The 18,344-nt window shown below is 30.0% G+C and overlaps 2 protein-coding genes across 8 annotated transcripts; one reads left to right on the forward strand and one right to left on the reverse strand.

Annotated features, from left to right (window-relative positions):
- Positions 1-756: 756 nt before the first annotated feature.
- LOC106759062 (tubulin beta-8 chain-like) lies at positions 757-4,009 on the reverse strand. Of its 7 annotated transcripts, none has more exons than XR_002667536.1 (7): positions 3,821-4,009; positions 3,347-3,716; positions 2,392-2,452; positions 1,907-2,300; positions 1,554-1,809; positions 1,121-1,238; positions 757-1,027 (listed from the first exon to the last, which is right to left on the reverse strand). XR_002667536.1 is itself a non-coding variant. In XM_022779786.1 (2 exons), the coding sequence occupies exons 1-2, from the start codon at positions 3,753-3,755 to the stop codon at positions 2,480-2,482; spliced, it is 459 nt and encodes a 152-aa protein (XP_022635507.1). In that variant the 5' UTR covers positions 3,756-4,009; the 3' UTR covers positions 2,474-2,479. The 7 variants fall into 7 exon arrangements, 1 of the variants encoding a protein (XP_022635507.1); XR_001375587.2 differs by having other exon boundaries at positions 1,907-2,000; positions 2,084-2,300; positions 3,347-4,009; XR_002667537.1 differs by having other exon boundaries at positions 1,912-2,300; positions 3,347-4,009.
- Positions 4,010-7,690: 3,681 nt separating this feature from the next.
- On the forward strand, positions 7,691-17,970 carry LOC106758343 (probable 2-isopropylmalate synthase). The gene is made up of 10 exons (XM_022779520.1): positions 7,691-8,080; positions 9,785-9,997; positions 10,240-10,453; positions 10,526-10,699; positions 10,790-10,876; positions 11,407-11,507; positions 15,577-15,610; positions 16,327-16,401; positions 17,659-17,742; positions 17,830-17,970. Exons 1-10 carry the CDS (start codon positions 7,773-7,775, stop codon positions 17,968-17,970), a joined length of 1,431 nt encoding a protein of 476 aa, XP_022635241.1. The 5' UTR covers positions 7,691-7,772.
- The last annotated feature ends 374 nt before the right edge of the window (positions 17,971-18,344 follow it).

An 18,344-nucleotide genomic window follows, 5' to 3' on the forward strand; every position in this document is an offset into this window, starting at 1 on the left:
ACCTCAAAATAATGAACAAGAAAATTAGTCACAAAATGATGTTCAACCATAAGATCAACTAGAAGATCAAACCCAATATTAACCTCAAGATGAAAATAACTATCATGATTATTAGTATTAGTCATGTTTAGAATTTGTATGACTCTTTATTAAACAATTTAGAACTTTTTATGACATTTTAGTCATGTAATCAATCACTAGTAGAAAAATCGCTTTTTATGATAGGTAAAAATGACCTATTATGATAGGTAACCTAGCATCATAGTTTTGGGCATCATAATAGATCTGCACATTTTATGATAGACATACAAATTCATCATAATAGGTCTAGTATATTATGACAGATTTTCACTTATCAATCATAATATAACGAATTTATTATGATGCAGTTGGATTTACCAATCATAATATGTAATGTTTTATGATGTAGATTTTTTCACCTATCATAGTATGTAGAATATATTATGACAAGTAATTGTTCACCTATCATAATATATACTTTTCATAAATAAGCTTTTATTACATACATTAATGTAGTGATTGTACTCAGCAATTTTTCTTGTAGTGATTGTTCACCTATCATAAAAACTTATTTTGTAAAAAAAAAATCATTAATACATTTAACATATCCAATCAATTTACAATCAATTTCCTGTATTATAATCTCATTAATCAATTTATAATCCATATAACATGAAATAAACATATTCAATTAAACTAACATAATGAAATTCATTTCAAACATTAATTGTGTAATAATATTTAATACATAATTTGTACATCAAACCATATATTAAATCCAAATATAACATTAAATTACACTACATTGTAGTCAAGTTTCTATAATTTCACAAATATCCCTATGACATACAAATAAAGTGGTGGTAGCAGTCTTGTATGTCAGTTCAGGAAGCATATCTATCTCAATAGTTTTATTCCCCATTGTCACTACCGCTGCACCAAGTTGTTGTAAAGGAGACAATTGTGGTTGTAAAGGTGTAACAATGTTTGTCTTCTTAGAAATATCCTATATTTGACCACAAAATAAGTATAATAGTATATGCATCCAAATACGAGAAATACATAAGTAATTAAGGCAAGTATGAATAACAATACTTACTAAAATTGGCTTTGCCAATCTAGATGACCAAATGATAAAATTCTTTGGGGTTTGAACCTCCTCACTATTTGAACCTCCTCACTAGACACAGGAACACGAGCATAACAATCTTTAATATCTACAACCACAACTTGCAACATATCATCTTTAATATTCTCATGTCCCAAATTATATATATTTTACCTAAGACACAAAAATAGATGACAATTGTTGAGTGCAATGGTTGACACTAATAAAAATAAAACAGAGAGTCATTTGAAAGCATTTGAGATTTCAAAGATGCAAAAGGGTCAATAGATGAATAATTATATTAGAAATTTCTAAAGCTAATTCAAAAAGTGATATAAAGAAGGGGGCAAAGCTCTCACTAAAATAAAATGAATTTCTAAAATAAAGAATTATTTTCAAGAATAAAATAGACAAAAAGTGCTACCTTGGCAAAACTAAAACTAATTTTCCCGATCACATCACCAATTCCGTTTAATACTTGAGTTATCCGGGTCTCTAATGTTTGAGCAGCACCACAACCAAGTATGAGTTCTAGTTTTCCTTTATTGAAAGCTTTTACGCATTCATCACATTTCCTATAAGCCTCTGAAAGTATTTCCTCTCTCTTCTTAATCACCATCTCATTTGGTTTAAAATCATCAATGCCTATCTAGCCACCCAAGATCCATGGCGCACGACATCTAAGTAAAACGAATAAAATGACAGCTTTTAATAAATTACAATAATTAATATGCTTTTAAATTCAAATATTTCATTTATCCTAACCCATAATTTTACCTCACTTTAGCTAAACGATTCAAGCAAGACGCGGTTGCTTGTGCTTCGCAGTCTCTCACTATCAGAGATAACAGTCTGTCTGTATTACCATTTCCTGGCCACTTGCAAAACAATGTATAAGACATGAACAAAAACCAAGCAAAAACATTAATGGTTAAACTACAATATGTGACTAACCTAAAGTAACCTTTCCAAATTGCCCACAGATCAACTCACTACTACTAATGTAAATAAAGCCATCATTCGGGCACAATGTTTTCAATTCTCTTTTCTACTCATCCAGCAACTTCGTGTATATTTTTTCCTTAACAGTAAGATCCACACAGACTCCCACATTTGCATGTGGCCACAATATAAGGTTAAATAGCTGCTTACCACTCCAAAGCTCAATAGGCTGCAAATAATCATCAGATGTCACAAAATTTTTTCACAAACAAATGATTAAATCTAGTGCATATCACGTTTATAATAAGCTTCACTCTCACCTTAACAATTGTAGGAGTTGGCAAATCTAGAAGATCCACTTCATCCAATTGGCACAAGCAACTAAATAAAGTAGAACGGTTATTAAAATTATCTTTTCTGGTCATAAGGAAGGAAGACATGTAAAACTCGTTTAGCATCTGAAAACATACAAAATTCCAATAAAAAAACATTGTAAACTTCTTCAAAAAGCTTATACCAACAATTCAGACAATATTAATTGAATTTCATAACACCATGGGCCCCGACCTTTAGAGCTCCATTGGCCTACAGTTAAATTTCACAAACAGAAGCATGAGAATAATAAGCACCTTATGATTAGAACACCAATTTCAAAGCTACAAAATGCGCAATGATTCATTAATTCGTGTTACACTTAACCATCTCAAAAACTTGGAAGGAGGAAAAAAATTATTTTGTAGGTTAAACATCAGACATATCAAAACTATAAAATCCAGTTATAAGAATGTTAGCACAAAAAACCAGACCAAACTCATAAGAACCCAAATGATAGCTTGAACAATATAATATTGACTTTTATACATGGAATTCTATATTGACTAAAAGAGACATTAGCCTCGTCTCAAATGGCCTTATAATAATAATTATTACAGTAACCATTGGGCCTAGCAATAGAGAACAACATCCACGACTCATTATTTACACTAACTTTAATTTCAAAATATATGAAACAGAGGAAACAAAACGTTGTCAATATCTCTAACAATAAAGGTAGTCAATTAAGCTAAGGATTATTACAATTACAAATCATCAAAACAAAAACAAGTTATCAGATCAAGATTCGTTCAACACAACAACAGATGGAAATCAGAAATCACCGATTTTAACTCTGAAGCACACAACACACTAAAACAAACACGAATAAAGAAATGAACAACAAAACATGAGAATAATTTCAACTACACAAAACCATAAAAGAAGTCTGGGTAAGAATACCTTGAAGGCAGTCACAACTTTCAGCCTCTTTCCTAACAACATCAAGAATGGAGTCAATTAACTCAGCCTCCTCGGCATAGTGACCATTGGCCCAGTTGTTTTCGGCACTGGACTGTCCGAAGACGAAGTTATCTGGGCGAAAAATCTGGCCGTAGGGTCTAGAGCTAACGCTGTCCATGGTCCCTGGCTCCAGATCCATGAGCACCGCCCTAGGGACAAATCTCCTGCAACTCGCCTCATTATAACACACGTTCACTCGCTCCAGCTGCAACTCATTGTTTCCCTGGTACCTTCCCGTTGAATCAATCTCGTGCTCCGCACACACCACCTCCCAGAACTTTGCTCCGATCTGGTTCCCGCATTGCCCACCCTGGATATGAAGAATCTCAAACATCTTTGTTGAAAACATGAGTTCAAGAAAACATCAACGAGGAGATATAGAGAAGTGAAGCGCAAAAGGTAGTGAACGTGAACCCTCGTCTGTGATGGAGAAGGAGACGAAGAGATGAGACAAAAAAATGCTCTGCGGGACGAGAGACTGAGATTGGAAGAAACTAAGCGGTGAAGAGAAAGAAAAGCTTTGCGGGTTGAATTGGAAGAAAAGTTGTGCTAGTTAGAAGAAATCAAATATTGTGCACTGGACTTAAGATTGAAAGGGGTTTTGCATAGATGTTTCAAATATTTATCATATGTTTTTCTCATAATTTCTATTTTGCACCGCGCGTATCATAATATATATATCTTTTATTATGAAAATGTTACTACTACATCTATTATAATAGGTTTCTTAAAATATGTCATGATATATCTTAATTTTATTACAAAATTGTCACATGTCAATGTATTATGATAGGTAAATTTTATCTATCATAGTAGTCCGTCATGGAATCCTATTTTTCCACTAGTAAATATTTAAATATTAATGTCAAATGTTTGTTTGTGGTTATTTGAATATTAATGTGAATCTTGTCTATAGGTCTATGTGGTTTAAGTATTAATGTGTAAATAGAATGTTCACGTGAAAATCTTGTCCAGATCTCTACCAATGATACAAGCAACCTTAAATTGTCATTTTGTTTGGTGATTATATACAAATATGTCCATATGTAATTACATATGGATTTATCCGTATATAATTACATACACATTTATTTATATGTAATTACATACGAATTTAGTCATATGTAACATTACTTACGACCACATTACATACGAATTTTTATTCGTATGTAATAATATTCTACATACGAATTTTGGAACTTACTAATTTTGACCGCATATAACTGTAATTTTTCTTATAGTGTTTGTTTTGCTATATTTTTCCGGTCATCTCATTTATCACTTTGTTCTATTTTACTCTCTCTATGTCTTCTTTCTAGTTACATCTATCTCAAACACCAACCAATACATTCAAAATTCCTAAATCACTAAGTAAAATACTTTATAAATGTATTTCTTTAATTAAATAATAAAAAGGAATATGAAAAATCAACTTTTAAATTGCTAAGTTTTACTCTTTTTCTTATCAATAAGGTTCAATCTAAGTGATTGCTAAAATTTACTCTCTTTCTTGCTCAACTCAAACTAAATTGGACTCGACCCATTTCAACTTGACATGAATCGTGTTGACTTTTTCCAACTTAATTTGACTTAGTCTCATGATGACTCGACTTAACCTACACTCAAACTTAGTTGATCTAATTTGGACTTGAGATAATTAAATCTATCTTTGAGTTGACTCAACTTGACTCAACTTGCCTTAACTTAGGCATTGTCAACTTGGTCCCACATGGACTTAACCTAACTTAGCTTAATGTGGGTCAACCAAATTTGAACAAATGCAAGCCAGACTTTGTAACATCCCAATTCTGGGAGTCACTTACACGTATCAAAGATTAAAATTTTTCGAAAACATGATTGAAAATTTCGTAAATTTATAAACTTATTACAACTTTACTGCAACCAATATCCAAATCTAACACAATATAAAGCGTCATTACAATGTATTAAACTTTTACATAAACATAAGTAAATCTTTATAAAAACTCCCATAAAAGATCTCATCTCTCATCAATTACATAGCTCCAAAAGCATTTGCATACCTTTCTACTCCCGTATAACACACGTTATACGATTATCGCCACACACAAATACAAACACAAACAAGTATCGGTGAGCTAATTGTATAAACATCAAAACACCAATACAACACATACATCTTATATAGTAAGTTCTTACCATAATCCTATCACAACAAATAACATCAACACATAGTTAAACTATAACAAGCAATACAATAACTACCCATACATTCCCTTATAAAGAACCATGTTCAACCCATGAGCTCTGCACAACCTATTCGTTAAAGGCAATCTGTGCCAATACCACAATCTATATAACCATATGTCTTCTTCCAAACTGCACTGCACCATTCCTATTTACCAAAACAAGAAAATTTGAGTGGCCATCCACCGCAGCTTCGGACCTATCTCCCATGCTCCTCAAGCTGCTCACATCAATTAAAACTCAGCATGAGTCAAAATCCTACAGGCGAGACATCCATCCCTTTCTACCCCATGCAAGAGGAAATGGAAGCACTTGAATCTCAATCCTTTCTACTACTATCATGGATATGAAGAGACTTGTATCTTCCATCGTCTCTTAAAGACGAAGAGATTCACCTTTTTACCCCCTCGTAAGAGGAAAGGTGACTACCTTTATAAACCCTCGAAAGAAGAAAGATACAACCACAAATTAAAAAAGTATAACTAGAAGACATACTAAAGACAAAACATTACCACCACAAAATCAAATGGTTGGTTTCACATCGTGACTCACCCACTAAGTTAAAAGTTGATCATAGAAACCACTATCGTACATCATGTAACCCATCCACTTTCCACCACATCGCATAGACGAAAGAGAACCCATGAAAATGTTGGGTACAACCAAACCTCGTCACTGACCACTCGTTACTTGTGAAATTACAAGAGTAACACTCTAGATATCTAATGGATCAATAACACTCATCCCAACCAGTTATATTAACACAACTGATAATCTTAAACTCGGACAACTCCTATTATCCTTCATCCCACAAGACAATGAAACATAATCTACTCAATTAATTTTACGATCAAATAGTCAGATTATGAGTGCAACAATGTCAATTAACCATACAACCATATCCTATATTCAAGGCAGCAACACAAGTGATCAAATCATTCCATAAGTTATTATTACAACAGCCTAATGATCAAAGCATTCAACAACCATCAGTTCATTAACATAACTAATCAATATAGTTAGAAGAACACACAAAGAGGCTTTCCCAACTCATAATTATAATCTGTCAAAGCATTAATCAATGAACATATGCAAATATGTTCCCTTCAAATGGGTTCAAAGTCACACAAGCAACACCCACATATACCACTATGCCAAGCTTAATTCACTGATATCATACTCACTTTATTTCTATTCAAGTTATTCTGTTTCGCCTATTTTTATAGTTTCCTTTTTTTAAGCAAATAATTAATTTTTCACATCCCAAAGTACTTGGATTAGAGGCCTTTACCTCACCACAACAAGCTCTAACTAATTATTTATATATTACTTTATGTATTCTTTGTTCTATGATTAACTTATGCTTAGGCATATACTAATTTTTTCAATCTTACATTCAACTTGACATAGTTTCAGCTGAACCTACTTTATTTGAACATGAACTGTTCCAACTTGACTTAAGTCTAATCTAACCTAACTTGTTTTTGATTTGACCCAACCTAACTTGATTGGACTTAGTTTGATTTTGATATGACCAAAAATGACTTTTGTTAGATTAAGTCTGACTAAATCTTACACGACTTAAGTCCAATTCAACTTAACTTTGTCTTACATGGTTGATATACTAATCCTATTTTACACAAACCTAACTCAACCTAAAATTTTATAATTTAAATTAATTTAAAATCTTATTTTTAGATATTCAAAATTTAAAAGATTATTTAACGTATTTTAAATCTAATTAATAATTAAATTTGACATAATAACTAAAATTATAAATTTAAGTTTAAAATAAATTCATTAAAATATACTAAAAATAATAGATTTAAATAACTAAAAATTGAATATGATGAATTGGATTTTTTTTTTTGCAGCGTAGTCCATATTCATAATATTAACCCTCTGGGCAAACGAGAGAGTGATTCTAATAGAGAAATATGTAATTATAATATTTGGCACGAAACGTTGCAGAAAAGGCAATACTGAAACGCTTGGTTTGTTATTTTATTAGAAGAAATAAATATAATAAAAAAAATACATGAGAAATGATCCCAGGTTTCTGTGAAAAACAGGGAGTAATAAGAAACAGCAATTCCCATTAAAAAAGAAGCGTAAAAGCAAAGCTTCCAAATTCGCATCAATGGCGACCAACAGCTCCACTCCACGCGCTCGCCCTCAGTACTTCCCCCATCACATTCCCGACCCCTCCTACGTCCGCATCCTGGACACCACCCTCCGCGATGGAGAACAGTCGCCCGGCGCCACCATGACCGCTCAGGAGAAACTCCGCATCGCGCGGCAGCTGGCCAACCTGGGCGTCGACGTCATTCAGCCGGGCTTCCCCTCTGCCTCTGACGACGACTTCAAGGCCGTCAAAATGATCGCTCAAGAGGTCGGCAACACCGCCGGTCACGACGGACACGTCCCCGTCATTGCTGGCTTTTGCAGGTGTTGTTTACGATTTATTTAAATGATAATAATTAAAAGTTAAAAGGAAGGACATGACAAGTTCAACAATATATTTCATCTCGTTTATAGAGATTGAAATAAAATGAATCTAATTTCTTTAGAAGTGCATGTCAAGCATTCATTTTAGATTTAATTCAATTGAATATATTTTTCTTTATATTTTATTTTATATATTTAAGACAGCATAGTAAACTCGGTTTATTTTTTTAATACCAATTTAATTAGAGTTTGTCATAATAAATCGAATTAATTCACATATTTTACTCCATCCATTTTCAATATCTATCATTCTATTTTATTTTGATTTATATTTTATGTTTTAGATGAGATACATAAGATTTGTAATATATATATATCACATACATTGAAAATAATTTAAGTTATAACTTAAAATATCCTTATAAATTTACATTTATTTAAATTAATTAATTTTTTTTCCAAAATTTAAAAATAAATATTATATATATCATTTATTAAAATGATAAAAAAAATTAATACATTAGAAAAAAAAACAAGACATTAATATCTAGAAAATTAATAAATAAATGTATAAATTTTTTAATAATAAAAGAAATATTAATTATATAATAGTTTTGATAAAAATTTATTAAAATAAATATTTAGAAAATATATTTTTCAAAATTTAATTCTTAAAATAAATTTTAAAGTAAGTTAAAAGTTAATTCTCGAAAAATCTGGTATAACTTATTTTAACTATGTATAAAAATAAGGGTTAGAATTCCCTTTTTCAACCAAATTTTGATTTTGAATAGTATTATTTAAGTAAATATTGTAAGTAATATGTTATTTGAGAAAATTTTATTTGAAATCATATTACATCGATAAAAAATTCACCAAATTCTGATTGTAAAAAAAATACTATTTGAATAAATATTATAAATAATATGCCATGTAAAAACTTTTATTCAAAACCAAAATACTTTAAAAAATATTCTAAACAAATTTGATGTCATTTCAAATTCGTTCTCTCAAAAAAAAAAGTTAAGCATTTACCCTAAATATAAAAATTTATAAAAGCTACTTAATAATTTATTATTATTACAAACAAAAAAAGAAATCTGACTACGAATAAAGTAAAATAAAAATGAAATATAAACAAAAAAATATTTAGTTATATTTCATCAATATTAAAAAATATAAATAAAACCACAGGTACAACATGTGGTATGAACTAATCATACGTTAGCAAAAGCCAAATGTACTTTTATTATACTGACGTATACTTCTTGAACAATTCAACCAAATTAACTTTAAAGTCCGTAAAAGGTGAAGTTAAAAACATTATTTTATTGTAAATTTTACACAGAAAAAACTTGACTCCCAATATTTTATCGATAAAGATACTCAGACAACATTTTTTTTACAACATTTAAACATCATCATACATGTCATTGTGTGATTGGTCCATGGTGGTGTCATTGTGTGATTGTCATTGTGTCATTTGGACCAATCACACAATTATACTTATGATAATGTTTAAATGTTGTCAAAAAATATTGTCTATATATCATTATCCATATTTTATAAACAACTCTTAGAAATTATATAAAAACATGGCATAACTTTCAGATCAAAATCTTCATTTAGGTCCGTTATTTAGAAAATTATTGAATATTCCTAATGGATTTTTACATTTAAAGATTGTGTAAAATTGATATGTAGATGCGTTAGAGAAGATATTGCAGTTGCATGGGAGGCTGTGAAACACGCGCAGAGGCCTCGCATTTGTACTTCCATTGCGACCAGCGGCATTCACATAAAGCACAAGTTGCGAAAGAGTAAGAAGGAGGTTATTCTGATAGCCAGGGATATGATAGCCTTTGCAAAGAGTTTGGGTTGCAATGATATTCAGTTTGGTGCTGAAGATGCTACCAGGTAACCCTTTTTAAATCCACGATGATATTTTGACAATACTTTTTGACAATTTTTTTGACAACGGGATACGTGTCATCACTTTATTGGTTTATTTGAATTAACGTTTAAAAAATATTTAAAACGGACCAATCATAAGCTCTCATTGTTAAAAAAATGTTGTTAAAAGAAGTTTTTCCTTAAATTTAATTCTTATCTGTTTTCATTCTCCTATGAATGTGTGATTTTTGTATGTATGAGGGCAGATCTGAGAGAGAGTTTCTGTATGAAATTCTTGGAGTAGTGATTGAAGCTGGAGCAACAACTGTGAACATAGCTGATACTGTGGGCATATTAATGCCATTTGAGTTAGGAAAACTGATAACTGATATAAAAGCCAATACCCCAGGAATTGAAAATGTTATTATTTCTACTCACTGTCATAATGATCTTGGTCTTGCTACTGCCAACACCATAGAGGTATATTTATTAATTATTATTTTTTTTTAATCATCTTTATTAGGATTTTAATGTGAAAGCAGCTATTTGCAGGGTGCTCGTGCAGGTGCTAGGCAATTAGAAGTAACAGTTAATGGGATTGGTGAAAGGGCTGGCAACGCTTCATTGGAAGAGGTTGTCATGGCCTTGGCATGCAAGGGAGATCATGTCTTAAATGGTCTCTATACACGAATCAATACACCACTGATATTGGAGACAAGCAAAATGGTTTTATTTTTATATATTTAAACTTTTGCATTTCTTTTTTATTTTTATTTTCCCTTTTCAAATTTTCATAACTAATAATATCATTAATAGGTTGAACAATACTCTGGTATGCATTTACAACCTCACAAGGCCCTTGTTGGAGTTAATGCATTTCTCCATGCTAGTGGCATTCATCAGGTTAACTATAATTTTATTTGGGTTAAATATATTTTTAGTTTCTATACTTCGGGACGATTTTGGTTTTAGCCCATTTTCAAACTAAGGTACAATTTAGTCCTTCAACTTTAGAAAATTCTGGTTTTAGTCCTTTTTACCAGATTTTTTTTAACTTTATTTGTTGTTTCAAATGCGTTTTTCAGTTAACATTGAAGCAAAAATGTGTCAAACAGTATAAACAATCCGAATGCTATAATGAAACGTGCTTGAAACAGTAAATAAAGTTGAAAAAACTTAGTAAAAAGAACTAAAACCAGAGTTTTCTAAAGTTAAAAGACTAAATTGTATCTTAGTTTGAAAATAGACTAAAACCAAAATCGTCCTAAAATACAGGGACTAAAAACATATTTAACCCATTTTATTTTGATTCTTTTGCATAATTGAAGCTCCTTTTATGTTAGGTTTCTCATTTTTCTATCTACAGTCAACTTACCTGAAACTAGTTTTAATTTTATTCAATTTTTTTTCCTTTGCTGATTTGTACCTTGCAGGATGGGATGCTAAAACATAAAGGGACATATCAAATATTATCTCCTGAGGATATTGGGCATAAAATAACCACTGAAATTGGTATTGTGCTGGGAAAGCTGAGGTATGTAATTTACGTCTTTTCTTCAAATGTCTCTCAATATATAAAGTATGGATGAATTGAAAAGCTTTTTTTTTTCACAAATTTGATTATGTTGGTATAACCAAATTATTTTTAGAATGAAAAAAAGAAAAGACACTTCTATGATTTGTTCATAATGTAGAAACAAATGAGATCTTTTTCAATGTTAGCTTAATTGCTAAATCCCGTAACCAGAAAATATTATCATACCCATAACAATTAAAATATCCTACAATATTAACTTCTCAAAACTTCCTCACAAGAATGTGCTTCAATAATAAGTTTGTTGAGAAAGCATATTAAATATACATAGCTTAAAATATTTGATCTCTATTTTTGTGTACTTTATCTAACGTGATTTCTTTTATACGTTCAATTAGGTTTTTGATTTAGTCAATTTATTCAATTTGATCATTTTTCATGATGATATTTAAATTGTTAATAAAAGAGTGTACAAAGTTTATTGTTGAATGAAATGTGCTATTTTTGTTTAGATGACCTGTGTAAGTTGTAAACGCCATGATTCACCATCGCCTCACTACGTTAGAATCACAACTCAATTTTTGAACAGTCACGCACCTAAATTCACCTCGAGCACCCGAAAACGAACCACCAACTTGCGACGTAGTAGATCTCCTCCTTTCCAATCACTACGCAACCATGTGAACCCTAGATTGTTCAATCACCAATAACCATTGTTTGACCTTCACTATGAATGCGAATCGCGAAACCTTCATACTTACATTGGAATTTTTTCAACCCCTTCCGCAATTAATTTTTTTTAGAAAACTCACACACAAAAACCATCATTTCTCAATTCCTTTTCATTATCAACAATAATCTACCTCACACAGGATTCATTCATCTATTTGCATTTTTTATTAAAATGTGAGTTTAGGCCTAACTCAACCTCACAAAATCGGCTTTTAAGGTAAAGTTTGCACCTCACTTATATATTATAAATTGGTTTTATCTCTAGTCGATGTGGGACTTCCAACATTTTTTGCCTCCATTCCCTATATGCATTCCATTTTTTATCTTCACAATAAACTCTATCATCATGATCATCATTTTTCACCATTACAATTTTCATTTATTCTTTTTCATTTATCGTCATTTTTCACAATAAACTAAAAATATTTCTCTACGGCTACCAAATTTTTCTACGAATGTTGTCGAGCTTCTCTAAGATCGCTAAGCTTCTCTTCGGGTTTCTGATGGCTGTAGTGACGTCTCTAATGACTATAGGTTCATTAAACCCTAATGTTCGTGAATAAGAAGAGAATAGTCATCTCACCAAACATAAATGAAATATCATCACATAGGAATTGTTCAGCTTCTACACTATATCATTAGCAATTTAAACTTCGTCATGAAAAATGGTGAAATTGAACAAAATTAACCAAAATAGAAACCAAATTGAACATGAAAAAAAAAGGATTGCATTGGATAAAGTGGACAAAAATAAGAACCAAAATAATATTTAAACCAATATACAAATAATGTAAGGCTGGATTGTGTATTAAAATTATTTACAATTTTAGAAAATACAATGTTTGATTATATGTAGTTAAAGACAAGTTTTTCTTTTACGGACCATTTATAAAATTGTTTTATAAAATTAATTGTAAAATAACTTCTTCTTTTCTTATAATAAATTGAAAAACATGCAATAAAATCAAAATTAGAAAAAGACGAATTTATTTTTGAGAGTTTTATATGGGTTTGTCAACGTCAACATGCTTACCCAAAATATTTCCAATTTTTAATCAAGTTTTACTAAGTACAAAAATGTTACAAATATACACACGAGTATTATTTGAATATATGATACTCTTAAATGAAAACTTAAGTATTATTTGGACCTGTAATAAAAATCCAAATATTATTTCAATAATAGTCTCTCTTGGCCCAAACTTAAGTATTGTTTGAAATCTAACTATTTTGATTTCGAAATAGGGCGATCTAAAAGATCATTTGATTTTCAATTAAAAGAGATGCAACATACTAATATGGATATAATATAAGGTTTAATCTTTTTAGGTTGTAGATGAACGCAAATAATGTTCTTAAGAAACTTTAAAAACATAGAGGTTTTCACTTAGAGCTTTGATATCAATTTCTTTTTGTTGAGAAGCTTCAACAATGATATCTATCTTTCGCTTGTGTCTGTCTACACATAACGTAGAAATGCAATAAACGCACTTCAAGCAATATTGAATATTTATCTTTTCTTTAGGAAATATCTCTATAGTTGACATGACTTTCAAGCATACGTCAAAATGGTTTGAGTGAAACATAAGATCGTACATGAAAGATAACTTTTATAGAGTTGACATAGAGGTGTGATAGGATGATTCTTGAAGTGGAACAACTTTAGTGTGTTTTTTAAGAGACCATAAATGCTTATGTGAGCTTTATGAGATTTCATGGTAGATGTGGGATGAAAACATTATTTATAAACAATAAAGTAAACATAAAATATTTTGTATGGTGCAACATTCTTAGTTAGACTTAGCTTATTAGATAAAATAAAGACCACAAGATGTTGTCATGCCTCTTAGATGATACACTTGCAAGATTTGTTGTTTAGAAAAACTTACCTCTTTTAGACAAAGTGTTTCCTTAATTTATTCGTTGATGCAAAAACAATTAATTAAAATTCTTTAATGAAAATTTTCTATAAAAATATTTAAAATATATTTTAAGCTTAATTGCTCTAAAGTGTGTTATAACTAATACACTAAGATATTAACTTGTTTTAAATTACACATATTATATCTAGGGGTGGACATAGTTCATCAAACTGAACTTGAACTACAGTTAAATATATTGTTTTATACTTAAAAAAATTTAAATTGTTTTTACTAAAAACTAATTGAATTATTTTACAGTTCAGATTAAAAAAAAAACTGAAACTTAATAATTTTAGTACAGTTAACTAGTTAACACATGCGTTTCTTCCTTCTTTCTGAATAAGAATCTCTCTTTATCATTGTGCCTCACATAGATTTTGCCAATGTCAAGGTTCGTTGCCCTCTTCCATCCCGCCATCATCCATCCCGCCATCGCCCATCTTCCTCAATTAGCCTTCTAGAGTTTTCTCATAGGGCTATCTTTTCGCTCCAGCGTCAATTTCCATTAAACGACTCTCAAGGTTTCCAAGCATGTTAAGGAAATGGGGTTCAATGCACGCCAAATGAGCTATGTTGAAATCGCGATGGGACGCAAAAATTGATGCCTTTGAGATGTGGGGTTGGTTTGAGGAAATGGTTTTTGATTCGTTCAGGAAGCATCCCTTGTTAATGTTGGTATCCAAAGATATAATTAATGAGATCATGAGATGTTGGTATCCAAAGATATAATTAATGAGATCACGAGATTTTGGGTTGTTGAATTGGTAAAATTGTTAAAGCTTTATCAGAGCAAAAAAAAAAAATGTTTCAATATGAACATGAACTCAAATTTTTTTGGAATATTTGACTGAACAAGAAAGGGAAAAATATGAAGAAGAGTGTTTTTGATGCAAAGTGAACTGTACTGCAGTATGAGAACTAAACAATGGTTCAGTTCAGTTTAGTTATTGTGAACTATTTTTTTTAGTTCAATGCAGTTTTGGTAAAATAGTTTATAGTTATTTATGGATTTTAACAGTGCAGTACATTATAGGACAGTTTGTCCATCCCTAATTATATCTATATTGGCCATGTCACTTATATTTGTAAATACTAGTATATGTGTCTATAGTTTACATTATATTTCTCCTACATGAACAAAACAATGTAATTAATTAATCTTTAATCTTATATTAAATGGAATACTAGTTTAGTTTATAAATATATGAGTACTAGTATATTGAATGACAATGATATTTGCATGAAGTTGTCCAACCTATTTAAGTATTTTAAATAATATTATGTTTAGTAGGATACTAATTTAGTACTACTTCACTTATCACTTTTCTTCATTAATTTTTTATTTTAGATATTGTGCAACTCATTGTTGACTTGTGTTCTATCTATTTCTATTTTCTTTATATTTGGTCATGTAGTGGACGCCAAGCTTTAAGAAAACGATTAGAAGAGGTATACAATTTATTTTTTTATTTATTTTTGTGTTTAGATTCTAAATTTTATGATATAGTGTAAATTTTAGGAGTGTAAACAATAGCATGTTTAGATTTCTACACAAATGTAATTGAAATTTTCATATTTATAATCTCATTAACTCTTTTCCTAAATAAGCTAGATTAAAATTCCATCAAAATAGGTGGTAGTATAAAGTTTCATACCATATTTTTCTTTGTTTATTTAATAATTTCCTTTTCTTACTTCATGATCTTTTCAACTATAACTTTTTTAAGCATTTCATGCGTCGATTATTAGAACTCAACTACCGTAGTACATAGGATTCATTATGAAACTCACTTTAATAATACTTTCTTAATGTGTTTGTATATATACTTTTAGGAAAGAATGTCTTGTTCTATTCTATGTATGAAAAAAAAAATTATCTTTTGACCTTTTCTTATTTAACAATTATCGTTATTGCATGACAAAAACAACCTATTTATCTTTTGTAAAAGGAATTTTATGAGAGTGAATTTAATACATGATATATTAAAATGGGGTTTATAATTTTTTTTTTCAAAAAGAGGAAAATTCAATTATGCTTTACAAAGAAAAGTAGAACCAAGGACATCAATTAATAAAAACATGCTTAAAATGTTTTCAATTATTTTATTGAATCACTAAGTAAATGATACCTTTTTTACATAGATTATTATTCTTTATTGTTTCAGCTGGGTTATGAACTTAAGGAAGAAGAAGTTGATAGTTTGTTTCTGCCCTTCAAAGCAATGGCTGAGAAGAAAAAGGTTAAGATATAGTGATTTAATTTTCTCTATATAAATGGGTGGTGTGTGTGTGTAAGCATGTTTAGTGACGAGAAATAAAAACTATAAATTTAAGTTATACAATTATATGAAGGTTTTATTTAAAACTATATATTTTCTTTACAGGAAAAGACATGTTATTAAAAGCTTTTCAACCTTGGAACAAGATTTTCATGAAATGGAAACATAATGTGTATTAAAAATTTCCCATTTTAGCAAATGTGTGCCTAAAATCTCAGCAAAGCCAACAAACTCGTAGGAAATGAAAAAACACAATTGTGTACACAGTGGGTGGAAGGGAAAATACACAACTGAACAATGAAGAAGGAGATGAAAAAAATTAGGATTTAATTATATAAGCCTAAGGTTACTTTTGGTATTTCAGATAGTTGATGGGGTGCAGGAAGAAATTTAAGGGAGGTACAGGAAGTAAATTGTCTAGTCAGAGTGTTTTGTCCTTGATTAGGGTCTTCCTTAGCTATCAACTCATTCTTCACAAGAGAAGGAAGACAAATTTGTACTAGACTGGTTACCATTTATTTCTATTTGAAGAACTTTAATCCTCCAAAAAACAAAAATTGACCGTAATGATAACGCAAAAGCCAAAAATATTTTCTTTTAATCGTTTAAAACGGACCAATCATAAACTGTCACGTATGTGTTATAAAAAAAAATTATTAAAAAAATATTGTTAAAGTAACTTTTTTTCATAATTTAATTTCACCAGCACTTTTGCTAATAGTAATAGTGTAGAATTTTTCCAGTAATTGTCCAACACTTAACGAAATGCTTTTCATATCTGTAACATATAACAGAGTAGAAATTGTTTTTAATAAACCCATTCTTTGTTTTTATATTTATATCCCTTTTAGCATTGAGCAATCTCCAAAGTTTACAATAGACGGAAAATTTTCATTTAAAAATGAGAAAAAAGATTTGTTTTCACTCATATGCTTATTGTAAATATTCATTTTTTTTATCTTAAATAGCCATTAGCATTATCTCATATTTTTCTTTTATTTTTGTTATATTTTACCTTTTCTCCTTTTGCTTGTTACGATATAACTTGATATGATATTTCAAAACATAATGACCAAATTTATGATATTTTAAAAATTTTACTTTAGATTTTTTATGTTGAGATTATCATTATCACTCTTGTAATTGTTCAAGTCTATATGATATTCATGTTCCGACTCTTGAAATTGTATTTAAAGTCTTATTGTTTGATGTTGATAGGTTGTAACTGATATTGATCTCAAAGCATTGGTATCATATAAAGTTTTCAATGCAGAACCGATATGGAAACTTGGTGATTTACAAGTATAGTAAAATTTAAATATGCTTAATTTGAAAAAGATGTTTGATGTAATGTCTTAACTTGAAAATAAATAATATTTACCATTGTAGGTGACTTGTGGGACTTTGGGTCTTTCAACAACAACAGTAAAACTTGTTAATATTGATGGTACTACACATGTTGCTTGTTCAATTGGCTCGGGAGTGGTGGATTCAGCTTACAAGGCTATCAACATCATTGTAAAGGTTTGAATTTTATTACCACCTTTTTCCAAGAACTTAGGAAAACAAGATGAACAACAATGTAGACTTGATATATTCTTCTATGCGTGAATACACACTATCTAAAAACAATATTTCGTCCCTTATAAAAATGGAGGGGATCACGAAATCCGCTTTTGAGATACAAAGAAAAAATACAATGATAATACTCACTCTTAGTATTAACATTAAACAAGAATATGATTGTCAAGAATTGATTTATGAATTAAGAGAATGACCGAATATAGAGAAAAAGTCTTTAAAGTCTCATAAAGTCTCTCTTTCAATAGAACACATGATCCTTTATATAGATGTTGATTAGGTATTTTTCAAATCTAAAAGATATCATATACCTGACTAGTTAC

This window comes from Vigna radiata, chromosome 4 (assembly GCF_000741045.1).
Source record: "Vigna radiata var. radiata cultivar VC1973A chromosome 4, Vradiata_ver6, whole genome shotgun sequence".
Lineage (NCBI taxonomy): Eukaryota > Viridiplantae > Streptophyta > Magnoliopsida > Fabales > Fabaceae > Vigna > Vigna radiata.